This window comes from Caretta caretta, chromosome 6 (genome assembly GCF_965140235.1).
Source record: "Caretta caretta isolate rCarCar2 chromosome 6, rCarCar1.hap1, whole genome shotgun sequence".
NCBI lineage: Eukaryota > Metazoa > Chordata > Testudines > Cheloniidae > Caretta > Caretta caretta.
Genome location: NC_134211.1, coordinates 73,242,329 through 73,266,872, shown reverse-complemented (window position 1 = coordinate 73,266,872; position 24,544 = coordinate 73,242,329). Strand labels below are relative to the sequence as shown.

Here is a 24,544-nt window from a genome sequence, read left to right as displayed (position 1 = left end):
CTTTTATGTACCTAGTTACAACACATCTTTGACTAACAACAGAGAAACACTTTGGAAGATGTTTACAGCATTACGTCACCCACATCTCTCAATACATGGTCACCTAGGAAGTAGTGCAGAGAATCTACACAAATATAAAAGGACAGCATTCAGCATTTAAGTGATTTTAATTATGGTTTTCTTTCAGGTCACTCATTAAAATTTATTATGGCATACATATTATCTGGCCTTCTGAGCCAATTACAACAAGTGACACTGCATGCATTCACAGGGCTTGGTCAAATACTCCTGTGAAGGATACTGTTTTTCGTCTGCTTCTCCCACCCATTCATTCCCTGGCAGAAATTTACTTCCAAAACACTCACTTAACGTTCATTTCTTTTATTGGTCCATAAGTTAAGACTAATTACAGTCTCTTTAAAAGCATCTGCAGCTAATGTAATAAAACCAAAATGAAAATAATGGACTGAGGTGATCGGCATCAACTGTATTAAAAGAAAGACTTCTGCAAACTTGACTTACCTCTGAAAAAAATCCACTGTATTTTGATGAGGGACCTTGTGTTTGAGCGGAGCTAGAATCACTGGCATTTAATAAAATCGTATGACTGTCGTGTAGTTTTGCCGGCAGATTACCTGCACAAGCCAGTTCATTTTCCTTATTTGCCATTTCACAGCCCCTGACTTTAGGGAACTGTTTTTTTCTGTAACAAGGTTTTGGAGTATAACAGTGAACTTTTCTTTTACAATATACTACTTTGAAAAGAAAAGGGGAGCTGGTCACAGTTTGTCCAACTGTTGTTCTGCAACAAGAGAATATTCATGAGAAATCAAGTAAAATGTTATGTATAATTCACAGTCATTAAACACTAAGATATTTTAATGGATTTAAGCCTTAAATCTAAAGATTATTTTAATCAAATGATTTTATTTTCCAAAAACAGTAATTTGCTATCTTTCTGAAGCTTTAAGACTTTAATTAGGTCATTTGCATAGTGACAACTTCTGTTAATATCCCTCCCTGTATTTATCTAAAGGCCCATATGTATTCCAGGAATGAGAATAATTCAAGCAACAAAATTGAAGGGTTGATTTATGCCCTCAAAAGCAGAGTTCCTACATTGGATCTAATCTGATGGCTTTCCCTTTGATATGGCAGAAAGCTCCCAAGAAAGAACTTAAAATCCACCCCAACAACGGAGTTGTTGACCACTACTATTCCTATAAGCTTTTGAAGGACCCTATATAGAAGTACAAGGATCTCAAATAATTTCTTGTTTTTATTAGTATTTTTAAAACAAAGATCCAAGAAACAGTTCTAAAAAGTGATAGTTTTGCCCCTTTTCCCCCTCAGATTCTAAACAGTAGCTCTCCTACCTGTTTGTGTAAGAAGCCAACTGTTTTGGAGATTTCTTACCCTATGGAAAAACAGTATTATAAGAAGGCTTAAAAAACAATTCCACGGTTTAACAGAACACCCCCACTTTTATTGCTTTACTAATGTTTTCCAACCCCCAACCGAGTACAGCAGTGGCCTTTGTTAATTTGTTCCCGCTGGCTTGTATCTGTGAAAGATGCATAGGTTTGAAAAGGTGTAGCTACCCCTCCACAGTTGTCCTATGAGCATCTTGTTCAGAGATGGGATTATGATGTCTTTGGTGAGTGGTAGGATTGTGACATCAGAGATAATTTCCCTTTCTACAAATGTGGTGGAAGAGTGTGATCAATATAAATTATCTAAATTTGGTAGTGAGATTGTGATAAAGAAAAGTCACCTGTATCAAATTAATTTACAAGCCACAAACCTTTTTAATATATTGGTTGCCAGGATTGGGTAAGGATGGAGGCATAAAGAGAAAACATACCAGTTTATAGCTAGTTATATACAATATAACCTTGATTATTCCATCTTCACCTATCTGGAACAGGTTCATGTACCAACATTCATGCATTGAATAAGTATGGATAATCAAAGGAACTGCAGATATCCTTCAACACTAAATCAAGATTTTGCTGTATAGATTATAGATGAACCTTTTAAAAATTAAGCATATAAATGTTTGAAGATAACTAATCTTCATTACAAAAACCTTTAAAATGAAAATCACATTCTTGACAGTTTTCAGAGTAGCAACTGTGTTAGTCTGTATCCGCAAAAAGAAAAGGAGTACTTGTGGCACCTTAGAGACTAACAAATTTATTTGAGCATAAGCCTTGTGCCTTGGGCAAGTTTTAACCTAAGCTGGTAGAAATAAGCTTAGGGGGTCTTTCATGCGGGTCCCCACATCTGTACCCTAGAGTTCAGAGTGGGGAAGGAACCCTGACATGACACGAAAGCTTATACTCAAATAAATTTGTTAGTCTCTAAGGTGCCACAAGTACTCCTTTTCTTTATTCTTGACAGTAATTTTCTCATTTAAAAATTAACTTGTAACCTCCCACTTTATTTTAGTATTTGGAATCTCTAGCCAGTAGAGATTTTTAAAGAGGATTAAGGTTCTAGAACAGAGGTGGGCAAACTACGGCCTGCAGGCCACATCCGGCCAGCGGGACCGTCCTGCCTAGCCCCTGGCCCCTCCCCCGCCGTCTCCCCTTCGCTGCCGCTCGGGCAGCGCAGCCTGCACCCGCCCACCTCTCAGTCTTTCCAATAAACCTGTCCTGCCGCTGGCATGGTAAGGGGGCAGAGGTTGGATAAGGGGCAGGAGGTCTCAGGGGGCAGTCAAGGGACAGGGAGTGGTTGGATGGGGCGGAGGTTCAGGGGTGGGGGCCGGTCAGGAAACAGGGAGCAAGGGGGTTGGATAGGGGGTGGGGTCCCCGGGGGGGCTGTGCAGCCCTGGGGGGGCAGTTAGGGATGGGTCGGGGGTCACAGGGGGCCTGTCAGGGGGCCGGGGTGTGGACAGGGGTCGGGATGATCGGGGACAAGGAGCGGGGAGGGGAGGGGGGAGAGGGTTGGAGAGGTTGGGAGTTCTGAGGGGGGCAGTCAGGGGGTGGGAAGTGGGAGGGGGCCAGGCTGTTTGCGGAGGCACAGCCTTCCCTACCCGGCCCTCCATACCGTTTTGCAACCCTGATGTGGCCCTCAGGCCAAAAAGTTTGCCCACCCCTGTTCTAGAGTGATAAAGATTAAATAATTTTCATATGAACACGTATTGTGTTCATAAGACTTGCAAAACTATATAAAGATTATCCAATTGCTTTAATATTCTATTTAAATCTATAGCTCATGTTAAAGTCTTTAGGAATTTTGTGCATATATTCAATTTAAATTTAAAATTTATGTTAACATCCACTTAGGGTTTGTCTACACGAACAATTAGTTTGCAACAAGCTGGGGTGTGAATATACCATACACTAGCCTGCTGTGGACTAACAGTCCCTGTGGATCCTGGTGACACGCATTAACAGTTCAGGAGTGTGCTCTGAACTAGGGCTGTAGCTTAATCGCAGTTAATTCACGCGATTAACTCAAAAAAATTAGTCGCAATTAAAAAAATTAATCCCAGTTTTAATGGCACTGTTAAACAACAGAATACCAATTGAAATTTATTAAATATTTGTGGATGTTTTTCAACATTTTCTAATATATTGATTTAAATTACAACACAGAATACAAAGTGTACAGTGCTCATATTTTTATTACAAATATCTGCACCGTAAAATGATAAATAAAAGAAATAGTATTTTTCAATTCACCTCATACAAGTACTGTAGTGCAATCTCTTTATTGTGAAAGCGTAACTTACAAATGTAGTTTTTTTTGTTATATAACTGCACTCAAACACAAAACAATGTAAAACTTCAGAGCTTACAAGTTCACTCAGTCCTACTTCTTATTCAGCCAATCGCTAAGATAAACAAGGTCATTTACATTTGCAGGAGATACTGCTGCCTGCTTCTTATTTACAATGTCATCTGAAAGTGAGAACAGGTATTTGCATTGCACTTCTATAGCCGGCATTGCAAGGTATTTTTGTGCCGGATATGCTAAACATTCCTATGCCCCTTCATGTTTCGGCCACCATTCCAGAGGACATGCTTCCATGCTGATGTTTGTTTAAAAAAAAAAAAAAAAAAAAGAGACAGTTACTTTTTCCGTAACTGGTGTTCTTCGAGACTGTCCATTCCGTATTAGGTGTGTGCACTCGCCACATGCATCAGTGCCGGAAGTTTTTCCCTTAGCAGTATCTGTAGGGGACTGGCTCTGGCACCCTCTGCACTGACACCCACATGGCGCGGTATAAGGGGTGCTATTGGCTCCACCCACCCTCAGTTCCTTCTTGCTGGAAACTCCGACAGTGGGGAAGGAGGTTAAAGGAGGACGGGTTGTGGAACGGACATGAGCAACATATCTCGAAGAACATCAGTTACGGAAAAGGTAACTGTCTTTTTTTCTTCGAGTGCTTGCTCATTAGGTGACTCCCAAGTAGTACCCCTGGAGGCGGGTAGGATTTTGTGAACATGTAGATTGCAAAACAGCTCTGCCGAAGCCAGTGTCGGCCTGCTGAGTGATGGCATAATGTGCCATGAACATGTGTACAGAGGACCACGTCGCAGCTCTATAGATGTCCTGGATAGTGTTGTGCGCCAGGAAGGCCACTGAGTGGACTCTGACAATTGGCAGTGGCTGGACCCCCACCAGATCGTAACAGGACTGTATGCAAGAGGTGATCCAGCTGGAAATCCTCTGCGAGCACACCGGAAGGCCCTTCATCCTATACTCAGTGGTGAGCTGGAGCCAGTTCTCGTGAACCAGTTGTTAAATTTTGAAGCTGGTTTAGAACCAATTGTTAAAGAATACAAGGAACCAGACAGTGTGCTGTGAGGCAACTAGAAAGTTTTTGAATGCTGTAACAAGAAAACACTTAAGCACATGGTTAACTTTAGGCAATTTTTACTCACCCGGTGGCGCTCCGGGTCTTCGACAGCACTTTGGCAGCAGGTCCTTCAGTGCCACCAAAGACCCGGTGTGACTGAAGAAACCGGTTCTTCAGCTTTTGGCAGCTCATCACTGCCTATCCTCTGTGGTGATGAAGAGCTGAGTCAACTTATGGAAAGGCTTGGTATGCTCTAGGTAAAAAGCCAGGGCCTTTTGGACATTCGGGGCGTGCAGCCACCTCTCCTCACTGGTCTTGTGTGGGGCTTAGGACAAAACACCGAGAGGAAGATGTCCTGGTAGATACCACCTTCCACAGGAAGGCTGGGTGGGGCCTCAACTGGACCTTGTCCTTGTAGAAAACTGTGTATGGCAGTTCTGAGATCAAGACTTTAATCTCAGACACTCGCCTTGCCGATGTCACTGCCACTAGGAAAGCAACCTTCCATGACAGGTGGGAAAGGGAGCAGGAGCCCAGTGGCTCAAAGGGCAGGCCTGTGAGCCTGGAGAGGACCAAGTTAAGATCCCACTGTGGGACGGGTTCGTACCTGCGGAAAGAATCTCTCAAGGCCTCTCAAGAATCTGACTGTCACGTCATGAGAAAACACTGTTTGGCCCTGTATTGGCGGGTGAAAAGCGGAGATGGCTGAGAGATGCACTCTAATGGAAGAGTGTGCCAGACCCTGGTTCCTGAGATGAAGCAGACAGACTATATGGAAGAGCGCAAGGGAGAGATGCCATGCTTGGACACCCAGCAGGAAAACGCTGTCTATTTGGCCAGGTAAGTCACTCTGGTTGAGGGTTTCCTACTCCTTGGGAGGACCTGTTGGACTTCATCCGAGCAGATCTGCTCCTCCAGGTTCAGCCAAACAGCATCCACGCCGAGAGGTAGAGGAACACGAGGCTGGGGTGCAAGAGCTGACCGTGGTCCTGTGATAGCAGATCTGGTCAGTTGTGCAGGGGCCGCTGTCAGGTTCATGAACATGCCAAACCAGTGCTGGCCAGGCCAGGCCGGGGCAATCATGATAACCAGCCTGAGCAGGACCAGCCCCACAAACAAGCCAAGGGCTATAAGCGCAACCCGAGCCACCCGCCTCTGCCCTCTGCTCAGTCAGGCTCGACCTGTGACAAGCAAGGGGCCAAACAGTCCTTTTGAGAGTGCACCTGAGGGCGACCTACCAGACTTTTCCCCAGATTCATCTTTCCCTGTGTTCTCCAACTGCCTTTCCCTCCTCCTCCCTGCCTGGAGGGCTATAACTTTGGACCGCTGGGTCCTCAGTACAGTGGAGCAGGGTTAATTCCTCCAGTTCCTTTCTGCCCCCCACCCCCTTCCCCCCACCTTCCCCATCCCTCTTCAGGGACCCCTCTCATGAGAGTCTCCTCCTCCAGTTTACAGTGGGCCCCCCGACACTACCAGTTTGCAGTCTTCCCGTTTGGCGTAGCGACAGCACCAAGAGTGTTTACCAGATCCATGTCGGTGGTCAGGGGCGGCGAGTTGTACGGGCCCGTGGTGCCCAGGCTCCAGCAAATTCAGGGCCCAGGGGGCTGGGCTCCACCGATTTTCAGGGCTGAATCTCTCCCCCAACCCTGCCTGCCGCCCCCGCGCACCTCCCCCAAGTGTCCCTGCCTGCCCTGGCTTGTCCCCAGCCCTCTCCTTTTGGTTATGGAAGGTAGGAGATAGTCCCCTCACATTCTTCTTCGGTTTCATGACCATGGAGGGAGACCGATGCTGGCTCGTGAACGGTGCCAGCGGAGCACTGTGTATGGAGGCAACGGTGCTCGGTGCGGAGTCAGACTGCCTGAGTGAGTGCTGACTCCATTAGGAGGGCCCTTAGGCAATTTTCACACTCCTTCTTCATCCTAGGTTAAAGGACTTGCAAATATGACACTTGTCGCTTATGTGCCCCTTGCCTAAGCACCTCAGGCAGCTGATATATGGATTCCTGATGGGCATAGGCCATTTACAGCAAACGCAGGTCTCAAAGCCTGGGGCATGCCCGCTCCCCTGGCTGAGACCTGTCTAGGACTACGAAGACTTAAACTACTACTAAGGGTAACTAACTGTAACAGTAACTATCTACAACTATACTACAAGTTCTACAGAGTCTGCGCAAACAGAGAATGAGACAACGCTAGCCGAAGCAGCAGATGTTCCAGCACCATCACTAGCAGCAAGAAGGAACTGAGTGTGGGGGAAGCCAGCGGTGCCTCTTATACTGCGCCATGCAAGTGCCACTCCAGGGGTGCCACAGCCAGTCCCCTACAGATACTGCTAAAGGAAAAACTTCTGGCACCAGTGCATGTGGCGAGCACACACACCTAATATAGAATGGACATGAGCAAGCACTCGAAGGAAAAGAATACATTAATTAAATTTTGACTGAGCTCCTTGGGGGAGAATAGTAGGTCTCCTGCTCTTCTTTTACCCACATTCTGTATTTAATATTATTAGCAGTCTCAGATGATGAGCCAGCATATGTTGTTCATTTTAAGAAAATTTTCACAGTAGATCTGACAAAAACGCAAAGAAGGTACCAATGTGAAATTTCTAAAGATAGCTACAGCACTTGACCCAAGGTTTAAGAATTTGAAGTGCCTTTCAAAATCTGAGACGGATGAGGGTGGGAGCATGCTTTCAGAAATCTTAAAAGAGCAACATTCCGATGTGGAAACTACAGAACCCGAACCACCAAAAAAGAAAACCAACCTTCTTCTGATGGCATCTGACTCAGATGATGAACGTGAACATACGTTGGTCTGCACTGCTTTGGATAGTTATCGAGCAGAATCCGTCATCAGCATATTCTTGTTTCCGTTAGCTACCCTGCCACTGTCCTCAAGCTCCTTATTAAAAACTAAGGCAAAGTATTTGTTTAGGGGTTGGGCCATACCTAGATTATCTTTCATCTCCACCCCATCCTCAGTGTTTTGGGGTCCCACTTCTTTCCTTTTTTTTACTATTGATTTTAATTTCATTTGCAAAGTCTAGCTCTACCTGGCTTTTGGCAGTTCTCAATTTCTCTCTATACTTTCTGGCCTCCAAAAGGTAGCTTTACCTGCTTATCCACACCGTCTTCCATTCATTGCTGGCATTCTGCTTTCTCTTGTTTGAAATGTTTGTTCATCTAGGTTGATCAGCAGCCCTTCCCTATGAATATTTTTCCTTTGCTTGGGATGCAGGCTCCAGATAGTATCTGCATCTTTAAATCAAAGTTGCAGAAACTAAATGCTAAGCCTCCTCCACATTCAGATCCTTGAGTTCTTCAGTCCAATCCACTTCCCTAACTGATTTCCTTACATTTTTAAAGTTTGCCCTTTTGAAATCTAGGACCCTAGTTGCAGTCCTATTTTTGTTTATTCTTCCATTTAGTTTAAATCAAATGAATTCATGATCACTTGAACCAAGAAAGTCCTCACTACTTACCGATATTAAATCTAAAATGGTATCACCTCTTGTTAATTCAGTGACTACTTAGTGAACAAAGCTATTGGCTATCACCTCCAGCAATATCTGGGCTCTACCATTAGTAGCACTTGTCCTCCAATCTCTATCTGGGAAATTAAAGTCTCCCATAATCACAAAATTCCCAGTAATATTTTTTTAATTAAAATATTTAACCATATCCAGATTGGATATTGGGGGTCTGTAGCAAACCCCAAGCACCATGCCAGGGAGAGGCTCTTTCTTTTTTTCCCGCAAAGTGATTGTGTCCCAGACTCTGTTTTATCCATTCCATCACTTCTAATTTCTTTACAGTCTACCTAGCCATTAATATACAATGCTACTCCATCACCTTTACTTTTATTTCTGTCTTTCCTGAAAGCACATCCCCTTAAATACCTGTATTCCAGTCATGACTGTCCACTGTTCCTTCATTATCCCTCTGTCATCTGGTTTCACTTCCAACACCAGTAGTTCTAGTTCCTCCATTTTGTTACCAGGTTTCTTGCATTCGTGTACAGACATCTTAGTTGTTCCTGCTTGGCTTCCACCCAGATTTTTCAGCTGATTAGGTACAGTCACTTTACTGACAGTATCTTCTACCTGATATGGTCTTCGGTATTGGCACCATGTTTCTTCTGTTGTCCATTCTCCTATGAAATGTTGTTCCTTTTTCCATTGCTGTATTCTTTGTTACTTGATTTTCCTCCTGCTCAATATTAGAATCAGGTGTGGAGACTACATGAACATCTCCCCTCTCCCGCAAATTCCTAGGTTAAAGCTCTTTTGAAATCAGTTGTGGCTTCCAATGGCAGAACATCTATAAGCTCTCCTTACAGCACCAATGCCTGAGCTACTGACTAGTTGATCATCAGTTTTATCTCGCTTACGCTCTTCTCCTCCAGGGACGGATAGAATCCCATTGAAATTTACATACGCTTCCACTTCTTTAAGCAACTTCTCCAGCCTGGCGTAGTCTTCTTTGATGGATCCCAGGGAGAATGGAGCAGTCTCATTTGTTTCCATATGAAGGACAATCAATGGATTGTTTCCTACTCCCATTAGGATCTTCTTCAGCCTCAGGTTCACATCCCACACCTTAGTTCCCAGCAGACAACACACCCTTCTTTTCTCCAGATCAGCTCTGGTGTCAAGCCTGCCTCTTCTTCTTAGTAGGCAGACCCCAGTCATGTAGACCTGCCTCTTCCTGGTGTTGGTGCAAGTCTCTGGCCTTCCACCATTTGTTCTTTCTGGATACAGTCTTCTTGTCTTTTATACAATCATCTGCAAGTCATCCTCTATTCTCCTGGGGCTCCAAACTCCGCCTCTCTTCTTGTAGGACTAGCCACTCTTCTTCTTTCTTGCTCTCTCATCGTCTGCTGTGCCCCTTCATTTTCCAGCTTAGCACAACTGTTCATCAGCTCTATTTCTCCTTTGCTAACAGGTCTTTTCCTCTGCCTTGTTCTCATAGTCACATACTTCCACTGGCCACTTTCCTCATCCAGCAGTCTACCCTCATAGTTCTATGGTTCAGCATGCATCTGCAAGTCTTGTGTTTTCCCTTCAGCCTCTTCTCTCCTTCCCATCATCATTTGCTCAAATCCCCTTCAAAACTCAACCATAGTTTCTAGCTGCATCGCCAACCCTTGGATATTCTCTTCCATTGCATCATCTATCTGCTGGCACTTCATACAAGTAAAGCAACTTTCAGGTACCCTCTCCAGAATAATGTACATCCTGCGACTTTCATGTAGTCATCTTCTCTCTTCATTTCGATAGAATTGATATTCCCCTTTTGTGTCCAGCCTGAAAAGCGTGGTGGAACATATCTCAGTGTTTGGGTGAGATGATGTCAGGAAACTGGCTGAGACTCAATCCAGATGAGATGACAACGGATTACGGTGGTTTGGGAAAAAACAGCCAGATGATATCTAAGGTGATTCCCACTTTCCTAGTTGAAGGTTTATGTCTAATTTGTTTTAGAAGTTTTTGACTTGAGGTCTGTTTAGATTCCCAGCTGCTTTTAGATTATCAAATTGCAGCAGTAACCAGAGGACTGCTTTCTTCCAGGCAGGTCCAGATGCTAACTTTGCTGTCAATGCCCTTCTCATCTCTAGATCGAACTATTGCAGAACCCTACATAGTGCTGCATCTTAGCTTCAGCTTCTGAATAGCTCTACTGTACAATGTGGTGGCAAACTTGTTTAAGCTCCACGGTTTGCACTGGTACCTTTTGGCTTCTGGGTTTTATTTAAGGTGTTTTGGACTGCCAAAACCCTATTTAAGAGACTGGTTCTCTTTCCATGCAATACTACCTTGATCAGTGGATGTTGTTTAAGCTGGAGCTTTCTTGGTTTTATAAGAGTCTCCAGTGGTAGGAATCTCCACGAGGGCCCTCAGCTTTGGAGTTACTCCCCCATCTTGGTGGGAAGAGCACAAATTTATTGACTTTCATTTAATACTGCAAAACCCATCTTTTCATACAGGCATCTGGAGAGGGCTGAGGTGATTGGGGCTTGGGGTTTCTTTTGAGTTTCTCAGCATAGGGAGATTGTGATTTTGTAATAGTGTCTTGTTAGCTAGCTGTTTTGTATTTGCTGCTTTTTTTTGTTATGACTATGCATTATAACCTTGGGACAAAAATCTCTGCCTTGATTTAGTTTATTTAAAGTTACAGCTAAATTAACTAGCATCAAATTTATAGTTTTAGGTAAATAAGTTTACCTGAGGAAATAGTAACAAAGTAAATAAACTTACCTCCTTCATGTTCTTATTAGTGGAATGAGAGATCCTTTTTCTGAGATCAATGTGATGGCCCTTGGTATGCAACAGGTTCCATTTTCTAACATTGTGGGCTTCAGATGCCATAATCTCCTAAATCCCTAGTTTTCAAGACAATTTACAAATTAGGGAATTGAATTTTTAAACATCAGTGAATTTTAAAAATTCAGTTTTTTTACCTACAGATCTTAGAGATTGTTAAGACAAATTAAAATAACTATACAAATCCACAAAACATTCTGGGTAATTTACAAAATGTAGGGGTGCCATTATTTAGCAGACATTAAAGTGAGGTCTTATCACGGGTGGCAGTCATGGAGAACATTTGAAGTTCCACCCTTCGTCTACTTGTTTTGCAAGCATTTAGTGGGAGGAACCTTATCTAAGGCACTTGGGAGATTGGTGCTGCCATACAAAACAACAAACTTCAGATAAACACCTTGCAACAATAAGTAATTAACAAAACTGCATGGCTAATATTTCATGAAAAAAAGTGTTAATTTGATTTCAAACTAGTTAATCATTTCTGCTACAAGCTCACAGGTCTACCATCTAGAAGAAAATCTAAACAATTCTACCAGGAAAGAAAACAAACACAGACAGCAATTGGATGCAAGAGATTCAGAAGGGAAAAATGAACATCTAACCTGTATGCAAGAGGGAAGACAAAATGGGGGGGTGTAGGGTGAGTGGAGGTGAAGGAGGAAGCTAGGTAGGGTCAAAATGTAAGTCACCCATAACAAAGACCTACCCAGATTTGGTAGGTAGGTGCCAGCTTCAAGTTCACTGATCTTTCAAATCTTTTCATTACTAGTTTTTAGCATGCAACATTAGGTTATAAATGGACACTGGGTAATTCGTTTAATTTAAAACCTATAGCTTTCCTCCCCATACATTGCCTAGAAGAACATGCCAACTGTAGAGAGATGCAAGTATTTGTCGGTAATAAGTACAATAGCCAAACGGTTCCGTAGAAAGTGCTTATCAGGTATGTTTAAATTTTTACTTGTTGCATACAATATTACAGAAAAATGACAAGTATATTATGAATAGGACACCACATCGAAAAAATCCACGAACCAGAGAATGTGGTATTTATCTACACACGGAAAATCCACTGCAGAAGAATGCATTCATAAGATTACAATATCTTACGGTATGTTAGATACCAGCCCATAAGAAGAACTTTACTGTTTAAACAAACTGAAGTTCTAATGATTAAACAAACAAGTATTAAAAATATGATGGGAAATTAGTTTATATGTTCATAAAACATTACAATCAATATCTTTGTTAGCAGCTTCAACAGAGAAAGCTCAAGGCTACTCTCCCCCTTCACCCTTAGAAGGCAGTCTGTAGATCGGGGTTGGCAAACTACTGCCCATGGGTTGGATCTGACCCACCAGCCGTTTTAATCTGGCCCTCGAGCTTCCGATGGGAAGCAGCGTCAGGGCCACTCCACGCGGCTCCTGGAAGCAGCAGCATTTACCCTCTATGGCTCCTATGCGTAGGGGCAGCCACCTATGGCTCCTATGAGTAGGGGCAAGAACTGCAGCCAATGGGAGCTTCAAGGGCAGCAGATGGGTCAGCATGCAGCAGAGATGTCTGGCCTCGCCTCCGTGTAGGAGCTGGAAGGGGGCGGGGCATGCCGCTGCTTCCGGGAGCCGCTTGAGATAAGCATTGCCCAGAGCCTGCACCCCATAGCCATCCCACCGCACCTCAACCCCGTGTTCCAGCCCGGAGCACCCTCCTACACCCTAAAGTCCTCATCTCCAGCCCCACCCAAGAGCCTGCATCCCCAGCCATAGCCCTCACCCCCTCCCACACCCCAAGCCCAATTTCGTGAGCATTCATGGACTGCCATACAATTTCTATACCCAGATGTGGGCCTTGGGCCAAAAAGTTTGCCCATCCCTGCTGTAGATGAAGGTTGAAATGCTGTGGCAAGGTAGACTGGTGAAGTTTGGACGTATACTGTTTGCACAGTACCCATTCTAGAGATAAACTGAGATCTGTGTGTGACACCATTCAATAGCATTAAATTAAGACTCGCCTCTGCTGTGATGCCTACAAACCCATGACAGCTGACGATACGTGGGCAGGAGGTGAGCTGTGACTACTGCTTACTCTGGAAAAACTTGCTTGTTTCACTGTTAGATGTGAACATGAGCATCTTTGTTCATTATGTAATCTATTCCTGACAGTATTCTTTCACAAAAATGGTGTAATAAAATTAGCAATAATTAGATATTGCATTTAAATATTCTGTTCAGTAGTAGTAGTGCCTTTTACATTACCTGTTATGTAAATGTATATGTAACATGCAAAAATTAAAGATATAAGAAAGCCACCAGTGGCACAGTTAGAAATGAATGCCCTACAGCATAAACCTAATTAAGTAGTTTAAAATCAATCATAAGGGTACTATATGCTTGATCAATAAAAAAAACAAAACCAAAAAAAGAAAAAAAAACCCCACCCAACACACAAGCTCTGTGAAAGCTGTTGATACAATAGCACAGGGATTGGCAACCTTTGGCATGCGGCCCGCCAGGGTAAGCTCCCTGGTGGGCCGAGCCAGTTTGTTTACCTGCTGGATCCACAGGTGGGAGCTGGCAGGTAAACAAACTGGCCCGGCCTGCCCGGGGGCTTACCCTGGCAGGCCATGTGCCAAAGATTGCCGATCCCTGCAACAGCATATCAGTTTGGTCAATGACATCACAGTGCCATTGAAGTAGGAAGATAATCTGGGGATATCCAGGAAAATTCATCTGAAATAACTAAGGGTGTGAATCTGAAGTGGATTAGTTAGACCACATTAAATCACGGTGTGAACACCCTCACTCAGGGCATGTCTACATTTACCTCCGGAGTGATCAATCCAGAGGGGGTCGATTTATTGCGTCTAGTGAAGACGCGATAAATCGACCGCCGAGCGCTCTCCCGTCGACTCCAGTACTCAACCGGAGTGAGAAGCTCAGGCAAAGTCAATGGGGGAGCGTCAGCAGTTGACCTACTGCAATAAGTAGATCTAAATACATCAACTTCAGCTACATTATGCACATAGCTGAAGCTGCCTAACTTAGACCGACTCCCACCCCCACCCCTCCCAGTGTAGACCAGGCTTCAGAATTAAAGAGCCTTAATTCAGTTTAGCTTCAGTCACTTTGTTATTCACTTCATACCCCTAGTTATTTCAGATTAACTTTCTTGGGTGTTCCCATGTAGGTAAGCCGTGTAATAACATATGCCAAATCTCTGGGTTAGGGAATGAAGTTCAGCAGTAAAATGAAAAATAAACAGTTTGCTCCAGAAAACAACTGACCACCTCATAGTAATAATGGATCAACTTTCCATACTGAAAGATTTGCTGAAGGTTAATTTTTAAAAGAAAAAAAAAGTAAGCAAAAATAAAAAAAAACATTCATCCAATAAAAACTTTCACTTTTCATAGTGTTACATAGAGAATGAGCTCCACTAACACTTTGTTTATAAATTACCACAGTAGAATCCATAAATACATCTTGAATAAATGGAACATTTCTCAGTTGCCAGCCTTTAGCCATTGTTTTTTAATTGCATTAATTGGGAATTTTATTTAATTATAATTCTGCATCTTCCTTTTGAGATGATCATATATTTATAAGTGATCTCTTGCTATCATAAATCTACTTTCTAGACCTTTTTACAGTCTTTTTACCTTGCTCCAGTGTGAAGTTTGGAATACGTCTGTGCAGAGAATCATGTTTTTTGAAGCTAGATGTTAAAAAAAAAAATGCTACTTAGAAACAAAACTTAGGTCAGGGTTTTTAAGGGACTTTGGTGCTTGTAGCAAATTCTTAAAGCTAATCAATTTTCAGGATACTCATCTGATAAGAATTAAAGATTTTACAATAATATCTGTACAAAGACAAGTATGTTGATACTCCAAACATCTAACTTTTCACCATACTTACTTGCAGGTCCTGCTCAGGTGCGATATTACCCAAGTGGACTACTCACAGACGGAATATCAGGGTTGGAAGGGACCTCAGAAGGTCATCTAGTCCAACCCCCTGCTCAAAGCAGGGCCAATCCCCAAACTTTGCCCCAGATCTCTAAGTGGCCAGTTATTCCAAAACTAAGAAATATTTACACAACTACAGCCATTCTTTAAGAACTATTAGTACCAAATGGATAATAAGAAAAACAAACATGTTCATATCAACTGAAATACTTTTATAATACATACAAAATGTTAATGACCATAATTTGTCTATTCATGTCTCTTAATAATTAGGAATACATACGTTTTAGAACAAAATATTTAAAAGAGGAATGGGTTCCTTCACTTACACACTAAAATCCAAGTTCAAGGTTCTGTTCTCCTGTAAAATCTGACAGCCTCAAAACAAGCATAAGAAATGCAGGCTCTCTTCTGTTTATGCTGCCACTAATTTTTACAAGAAAGGCACGCAACTGTACATGTAGGCCATGGCAAGCTTCTCCATTAAAGTATATTTATTTGTAATCTTAAAATGATACTTGTGGTTTGGATTAAGATATTAAGCCATTTTTTGCAACTGTGCTTTTAAAAGAAGAAATTCAGTTCACCTTTAATCTAAGAACATGTTTACCTCGGTTGCAGTTCAACAGTGCAATTGTTCCAATAGACCAAACGATGTCTCAATTCTTTGATGAACAACTCATTCATTAAATAGAAAAAAAAACCCAAACAAATCCAAAAAAACCCCACATAGCCCCTGCTTTGCCCCCCTCCCTCCCCACCTTCAGTGTGGATCTTTGGAATGCTTAAAATTTAAATCTAAAATGACCAAACAACATACTTTTACCACTTTTAGTTAATGCTTACTATTCCATTACTCTTCAGGAGGTAGCTAGTTCGATGCTCAAGTCACTGCTACTATAATTATCTTGTACAGAATTAGTTTTATGTTTTGATACATCATTTAGAAGGGTCACAGACAACAGTTTGGAATCTAGACACTTGGATGATTTTTAAATGTTCCCTTTGTGACAAGAGAGCAGCTGAGTCTTATTAGTTCAAAACAGTAACTTGCACGGGGGAACATAATAAATTAAGATTGATGGAAGTTACATGCGAGAGCACACTTAAATTTGAAAGCATTATCTTATTTGATCTATGCAAACCTTTCATAATAAAAGCTGAACCCCATCTAAAGTTGAGTTTTATTAATGTAGAACTAAACTAGGGCGACCAGAGGGCAAGTGTGAAAAATCTGGACGGGGGTGGGGGGTAATAGGTGCCTATATAAGAAAAAGCCCCCAAAATCGGGACTGTCCCTATAAAATCGGGACATCTGGTCACCCTAAACTAAACATTAGTGCACAAGCCTATAGAGTGATGGATGACATGTCAACCTCTCTTTCCTCATGTGGGACACCATCCCCCCCTAAGTTTTCTGCTATCTTGAACAGAGAGAAGGGGTAATGGGCAGGAGCCTGAAGCCAATGTATTCTGGGGCATAAGAACTCAGAATAAGGTACTGGAAGCCCACAGCAGGGTTTCACTCCCATTCCTGTCAAATGAGGGCATCAGCAGGAAATCTACTCTTAGAAATATCTTTTCAATTTGGGGCAGGGGGGTAAGGAAGGTACAGGAGTAGAGAGAGGAATAAGTGGCTTTACCTTGCAGGTTACTGGAAGTCCACATTTTGGGGACAGGAGGTAGTCAGATCCCAGCCATGGCTTTGGTTCTGAAGCGTATAAGAAATTAAGCAGCTTGGGCACAGTTTCACATACTTAGTCTATTCAGTAAAACTCTAAGGATGTGATCCTAAACAGAAATGGTATCCACTAAACTAATCACATTTCCAAGTTCTACATAGTTCAATTTATCAAACATTGCCTCTCTCCATCAGTGAGTGTTTTTGATCTAAAACTTTGCCTTGGCATTTTACCCAAGTTGGTAACTGTCTGTGATCTAGCCAAAATTATCTGACATGTAAAGAAATAAAAAAATATTTATTGCTTTCCCCCCTTTTTACAATTAGATTTCAGGTACTGTCTATTCTGCTTTACATGAAAGACTATGGATAACTGGAAAGCTAGTAGGTGTAAATATTGAAAAATGAATGAGTTTATGACAGACAATATGCAAATGAAACCTGATTAACTGAATGGGGAGTAATTTTTATTCTCACCATTAAAGGTTCAGTTTTGTTTCTGGAAACACTGACATCTGACAAACAGCTGTAAGAAAGCCTCTTTGTTAAAGATTCAAAACCCTCACTTCTTCAGTTAAAGGCTAGAAAAGCTCACAAACCCACCTGAAAGCAAGGAGGCATTCTCTAGCAAAACTAAGACTGCCAGAGTATACATGTCAGATATTTCTAGGGTTAAAAACCAGAGAGTTTTTTATTCTGAGGTGGGCAAGAAGTCGTTCTGCGCTTCCTTTATACATCACAAACCAAAGGGGTATACATCCTCTTTCAGGGGCGACGGATTCTTCCTCAAAATGGGGGGGAAGGGGAGCACAAGGCACCACCCCTCCGTGCCCCAGCACTCTCCCCCTCTTCCACCCAAGGACCCGCCCAAGCTGGGCCAGGGAGCCTGGGGCCCACCACCTGGCCAGGGTGGGGGGACCCTCAAGAGCAGCCGCTGACCCAGGTGGAGGGTCTGCGGCTTGCCACAGCTGACCGAGTGTCTCTTACCATGGCCCAGCTGCGGCTTCCAGCCTGCATGGGTGTGTGTGCGTGCCCACCTTGGGGGGGGAGAGGAGGGGCAGGGGCTGGCCCATGACAAAAAGTAGGAGGGCCATGGCCCCTTGGCCTCCCCTGTTCCAGCACCCCTGTGCTCCTTACTATTCTGCAGGTCACCTTGAAAATCCACAATGAGACTTGGTCACTTCAGATATTGACAAACTAGTAATTTATTACCGAACACAAATCTCTAAGAGCACATTACATGGCTTTTTTGTATTTTACATTGTTTAGTGTCATTCCACTTAATATATTAAACCTTCATCCCTAGTTTATTTTAATAAGCAATTTCTTCTATCTTCTAAGCTTCCATTCCACTATAACATTCATAGTATCTGTTCACAAACACAAATATTCTTGTTGATTCCCCCATATTAAATCAAGTGACAGACTCCACTGAAGACCACATTAATCTTTATAAGAGTCAGATGAAAAAGTGTCATTGATTGTCACTCCTTAAGGAGAGCACAGTTTGTGGTTTGAAAGCAACTGAAAATTGTCATAGATCAGAATTCCAGTCGAGAGCATCTGGTCTTATTATTCACTTTCAGATTAAAAAGAAGAGTACAAGGAGGCTTAGAATGATCATTTTTAATTTATTGCCAAAAGAGTAACTTGTCCGGCAACCTAATTTAGCACTGCGGAATCATTTCTGCATGTTGCACTAATGCTCAAAGTGAACTCCTTTAATAATAAAAGTAACTTATCTTTGACTGACAAAATTCATAATGTGAGAGCCCAACAGCATTTCGGTTTTACAGGTATTGGTTACTGGAGATTTCTTGGTCCTTTGGATGCACATCTGTGCAGTTTTTAGGCCTTTTGTAAAGACTCGGACTATGACAATTTGTCAGCTGTGCTCAATTACATCACACTTATGAGTCAGCTTCCTTTACTGTCTTAGGAGTATTTGGGACATCATTGGCCTATTCAGTACTAACAGTATTTTCTAAGGTGTTGTAGAAAATGCCTTTTGAATTAATGTTCATTTCTAACAGGATAAATCATAAATGTGTATGTGTGTCTAGATTTGAAAAAATCACCACTCAATTTCAAGATTGTTTTGCAGGATGGGTTTATATAATATTTTTAATACTCTCTAGCTCTCACCACAGAGCAGGCAGTAGTAGTAGTAGTATTTGAGCTTCAATCTATACCCCCGACAGGCCAGCTAGCTTGTTTAAAGCACCACACTTCAGCTTCAGATTTTGCATGGATGGCGTCAGGCTCAGAGCTACACGAGTTATAACTTAAGTTAACTTTGCAGTGAAGACACACACTCTGTCAGACTGCTCACAACAGGAATAGTGCTCTGGTTCGGGTGTTAGCGTGTGGGCTAGTCTGCTGAGTTTTATACTTACTACTTATTTAACATTTGTCCAAGTCACTTGATACAGAGCATGACATTCCTAGAGGAAAGAGTCTCATACTTAAGGTACAGGACTTTGGCTTGGTCACCCTGACAAAAATGGGACTTACAATTATCTACTGGTAGAAGATGCAGCGTAGGCAGGGTTCAGGCATCTCTGGTAAAAGAGTATGTATCCATTGTGAATTATGGGTTCCCATATTTTGCCAGTGTAGACCACTTCAGAGTCCAAAAACTGAATTCTATTACAGGTTTCTGTCCAAGCCATCTTGTGCAAATCAAGAAACCAGATGCCCTGCTTACAAATTCTAGAAGCACTTTACAAAAGTACATACCTGAAGTGCTTCACTTCACTGTTATCAGAACTTGGTATATATAAAAAAAACTTAGTATTTTCTACTAAAACTAGCTTATACTGCTCTTCAGAAGTTATTGTGGCTATTCCATTTGTGATTTCTGGTCACCATTTTAGCTGGAGTCAGCTGCAATAGATTTTCCCATCAATTGCTCAAATCTAAAAAGAAGCGTTTCAGATACCAATTGAAATGAACTGGAAGTCTGCAATGTGAAGATTTATCATTTAAAATTAAAACCTATGCAGATCTGACTGGGAAAAGACTAGCATACACTACTGCTACATTTGGAAGAGACTCATTTAAGTAATAGGTAAGGTGGTGGATTTCAGGAGAAAACATAGTAGAAAATAAAATTAATGACGTATGTTCATCTGGATATCGAGAAAAGCATGCTCGTCCCTGAAATTTCAGACAAAAAGCCCATACAAAATCTTTACCTGTCATTTGCTTTTGTATAAATTTCTCAAGGTAGGCAACTGCATACTTAATTAGCTATTGGAGTTTCTCTCATTTATAAAACGTTAACTATGCTTTGCAACATATGTGAAACATTCACTTATCACATTTATAATTGACCATTTTAGTTTTGCTTAATAAAAATGGTGAGTATGGTCAACATTAAACGAAGATTCTGATGCTTGTGTATCTTACCATCTGTACACAGATAACCTGTGTGCCTCAACTGCACTTGATTATAAATAACCAATTTTAGACCTAGATTTATGTCCATTCAACACAAATTTAGTATCTATACTATTAGTGTAAATTTACATCACAAGTATTCATAATATACCAACAGTATAAGATTCATGAAGAGTTAAGAAATGTGAGAAATCAAGATGAAACTTTGAACATGCAATTACTTCTCATGAGTAAGGGTCCGTGTTTGTCACGGAAGTCACGGATTTCGTGATTTTCCATGACTTCTGCAACAGCCCTGTGCAGCTGGCCTAGGAGCTGCCTGACCAGCTCAGGCAGCCTCCGGGTCAGTCGCGCTGGCTGCTGCTGGGGCAGTCGCTGGGCTGCCCCCCTCCCCAGCAGCAGGAGTTTGGGTGTTTGGGGGCTTAGGGCTGCTGCTTACCAGGGAGTGGGGTAGGGATGGGAGGGGGGCTCCTCTCCCTCAGTTCCCCTAGCTCCACATGCTGCCTCTGCTAGCAGCCAGGCACTGCCCCCACATCTCTCATTGGCTGCGGTTCCCAGCCAATGGGAGCTGCAGAACTGGGGCTTCAGGTGGAGGGGAGGCAGCATGTGCAGCTAGGGCTGCTGCTTACCAGGAACTGGGTAGGGAGCCTGCCCTAGCTCCATCAACCCCCCCCTCCAGCACCCACACTCCCTGCCAGGCCATAACTCCCCCCCAGCACTTGTGCCCGACTGGGCTGCACCCCCTCCCCAGCACCCGTGGCACCCCCCCGGGCCGTGCCCAACTCTCCAGCACCACGGCGCCCCCTGGGCTGCAACTCACCCTCCCTCCCCAGCACCCATGGCGTCTCCTGGGCTGTGCCCCGTGAGTCTCCCCCCCAGTTTTAGTCACAGTTATTTTTAGTAAAAGTCATAGACAGGTCACGGGCCTGTGAATTTTTGTTTACTGCCCGGGACCTGTCCATGACTTTTACTAAAAATACCTGTGACTAAAACAGCCTTACTCATAGGGTATGTGTGAGGACACACACACACACTTTAAAGATCAGGATTACATTTGGAAGGTTAAGATCTATAACAATCTGTACTTTGAGATCCAGTGTTCTATGCAATACAGTAACTCCTCACTTAACGTTGTCCCGGTTAACGTTGTTTCATTGCTGATCAATTAGGGAACATGATTGTTTAAAGTTGTGCAGTGCTCCCTTATAACATTGTTTGGTAGCCGCCTGCTTTGTCCACTGCTTGCAGAAAGAGCAGCCCATTAGAGTGAGCTGGTGGGGGCTTGGAACCAGGATGGACCGACAGCCCCCAATCAGCTCCCCTAAGTTCCCTGCGCGGCATTTGCCCAGCAGGTTATCAATTGCCAGGCAGTTCAGCTGTCCCTCCCCTCAACTGCCCTCTGCCTTGGAGCTGCTCCCAGGAGCATCCTGCTTGCTGTGCAGAGGGGGAAAAGGGGTGCTAATGTCAGGGTATCTCCACAGAGCAGGGGGGACGGACAGGGCTCAGGACAGAGAGAGCTTGCTGATCTAGTTAAAAAGGCAGTGTACTTAGAGTGGGGTCAGCATACTTAAAGGGGCAATGTGCATCTCTCTCTCTCACACATACACACACAGTGAGTGTATCTCTCTCTCTCTGCCATGCTGTGTCTCCTCCCTCCAGTCATGCTGCCTTGTAGAGTGTGAAGCTACATTAACAACGTGTTAACCCTTGAGGGCTCAGCCAAGTACTAGTTCGTCATTTAGCAGTAAGCCATTCCCTGGGAAATATCCCACCCTCTGACTTCACCACCTCAACCAAGCTTCACAATCATCATTGCTGTATACAGTATTAAATTGTTTGTTTAAAACTTATACTATGTATATAGGTGTGTATGTATATCGTCTTTTGTCTGGCAAAAGAAAGTTTCCCTGGAACCTAACCCCATTCACATTAATTCTTATGGGGAAATTGGATTCGCTTAACATTGTTTCACTTAAAGTAGCATTTTTCAGGAATATTACTACAACATTAATTAAGTCTATCTATTAATTAATTAAATCTATCAACTGCATGAAAAAACTTGTACAGATACAGACAGACATCATCTTCCTTTCCAAATGCAAACAGATGGACATCGTACCAAAAGGACTGAAGGTAAAAAATCCATTACAATCTACATACCACACAGACTATGCTGACAGCTTGTGCCTCACGCTCTCAAAGAAACTGCGGAATCACCTGATCAAGATCCTCTACAGCAAACAGGGAAAGATTAAGAATGAGCTCTCAAAAATGAAAAGGAGTACTTGTGGCACCTTAGAGACTAACCAATTTATTTGAGCATGAGCTTTCGTGAGCTACAGCTCACTTCATCAGATGCATACCGTGGAAACTGCAGCAGACTTTATATACACACAGAGAATATGAAACAATACCTCCTCCCACCCCACTGTCCTGCTGGTAATAGCTTATCTAAAGTGATCAACAGGTGGGCCATTTCCAGCACAAATCCAGGTTTTCTCACCCTCCACCCCCACACACAAATTCACTCTCCTGCTGGTGCTAGTCCATCCAAAGTGACAACTCTTTACATAATTAAGTCGGGCTATTTCCTGCATAGATCCAGGTTTTCTCACCTCCCTCCCACCCCCATACACACACAAACTCACTCTCCTGCTGGTAATAGCTCATCTAAACTGACCACTCTCCAAGTTTAAATCCAAGTTAAACCAGAACATCTGGGGGGGGGTAGGAAAAAACAAGAGGAAACAGGCTACCTGGCATAATGACTTAGCCACTCCCAGTCTCTATTTAAGCCTAAATTAATAGTATCCAATTTGCAAATGAATTCCAATTCAGCAGTTTCTCGCTGGAGTCTGGATTTGAAGTTTTTTTGTTTTAAGATAGCGACCTTCATGTCTGTGATTGCGTGACCAGAGAGATTGAAGTGTTCTCCGACTGGTTTATGAATGTTATAATTCTTGACATCTGATTTGTGTCCATTTATTCTTTTACGATGTTCTGGTTTAACTTGGATTTAAACTTGGAGAGTGGTCAGTTTAGATGAGCTATTACCAGCAGGAGAGTGAGTTTGTGTGTGTATGGGGGTGGGAGGGAGGTGAGAAAACCTGGATCTATGCAGGAAATAGCCCGACTTAATTATGTAAAGAGTTGTCACTTTGGATGGGCTAGCACCAGCAGGAGAGTGAATTTGTGTGTGGGGGTGGAGGGTGAGAAAACCTGGATTTGTGCTGGAAATGGCCCACCTGTTGATCACTTTAGATAAGCTATTACCAGCAGGACAGTGGGGTGGGAGGAGGTATTGTTTCATATTCTCTGTGTGTATATAAAGTCTGCTGCAGTTTCCACGGTATGCATCTGATGAAGTGAGCTGTAGCTCACGAAAGCTCATGCTCAAATAAATTGGTTAGTCTCTAAGGTGCCACAAGTACTCCTTTTCTTTTTGCGAATACAGACTAACACGGCTGTTCCTCTGAAACCTCTCAAAAATGGATACTCTCATAAAGAACCAACCTTCCACACAAACTTCCTCGTGGCTGGATTTTACTAAAACTAGACAAGCCATTTACAACGCACACTTTGCTTCTCTACAAAAGAAAAAGGACACTAAACTTTCTAAACTACTACATGCTACAAGGGGCCACAGCAATGGTTCCCTCACCCCACCTAGCAATATTGTTAACCTATCCAACTATACTCTCAGCCCAGCAGAAGCAGCTGTTCTATCTCGGGGCCTCTCCTTCTGCCCCTCCACCCCCACGAACATGATACAGTTCTGTGGCGACCTAGAATCCTATTTTCGACGTCTCCGTCTCAAGGAATATTTCCAAAATACCTCTGAACAACATACTAATCCACAGAGGTCTCCCTGCCAACACTACAGAAAGAGGGATTCTAGATGGACTCCTCCTGAAGGTCGAAACAGCAGACTGGACTTCTACATAGAGTGCTTCCGCCGACGTGCACGGGCTGAAATTGTGGAAAAGCAGCATCACTTGCCCCATAACCTCAGCCATGCGGAACGCAATGCCATCCACAGCCTCAGAAACAACTCTGACATCATAATCAAAAAGGCTGACAAAGGAGGTGCTGTTGTCATCATGAATAGGTCGGAATATGAACAAGAGGCTGCTCGGCAGCTCTCCAACACGAGTTTCTACAAGCCATTACCCTATGATCCCACTGAGAGTTACCAAAAGCAACTACAGCATTTGCTCAAGAAACTTCCTGAAAAAGCACAAGATCAAATCCGCACAGACACACCCCTGGAACCCCGACCTGGGATATTCTATCTACTACCCAAGATCCATAAACCTGGAAATCCTGGGCGCCCCATCATCTCAGGCATTGGCACCCTGACAGC

General features: G+C 43.0%; 1 protein-coding gene across 4 annotated transcripts in view; it reads right to left on the bottom strand.

Moving 5' to 3' along the window:
- The window catches only part of KATNBL1 (katanin regulatory subunit B1 like 1), a 55,987-nt gene that overhangs the window by 13,003 nt on the left and 18,440 nt on the right, over window positions 1–24,544 (bottom strand). For 2 of the 4 annotated variants that reach the window (XM_048854648.2, XM_075129713.1), the window contains exons 2-4: window positions 11,069–11,193; window positions 1,377–1,417; window positions 523–802 (exon numbers count right to left, since the gene is read on the bottom strand). In XM_048854648.2, coding sequence (XP_048710605.1) covers window positions 523–802; window positions 1,377–1,417; window positions 11,069–11,179 — 432 coding nt within the window. In that variant the 5' untranslated portion in view covers window positions 11,180–11,193. Of the gene's footprint in view, window positions 1–522; window positions 803–1,376; window positions 1,418–11,068; window positions 11,194–14,792; window positions 14,849–16,741; window positions 16,810–24,544 lie in introns of all 4 variants that reach the window. The other 2 variants (XM_048854649.2, XM_048854650.2) reach the window with 2 other exon arrangements.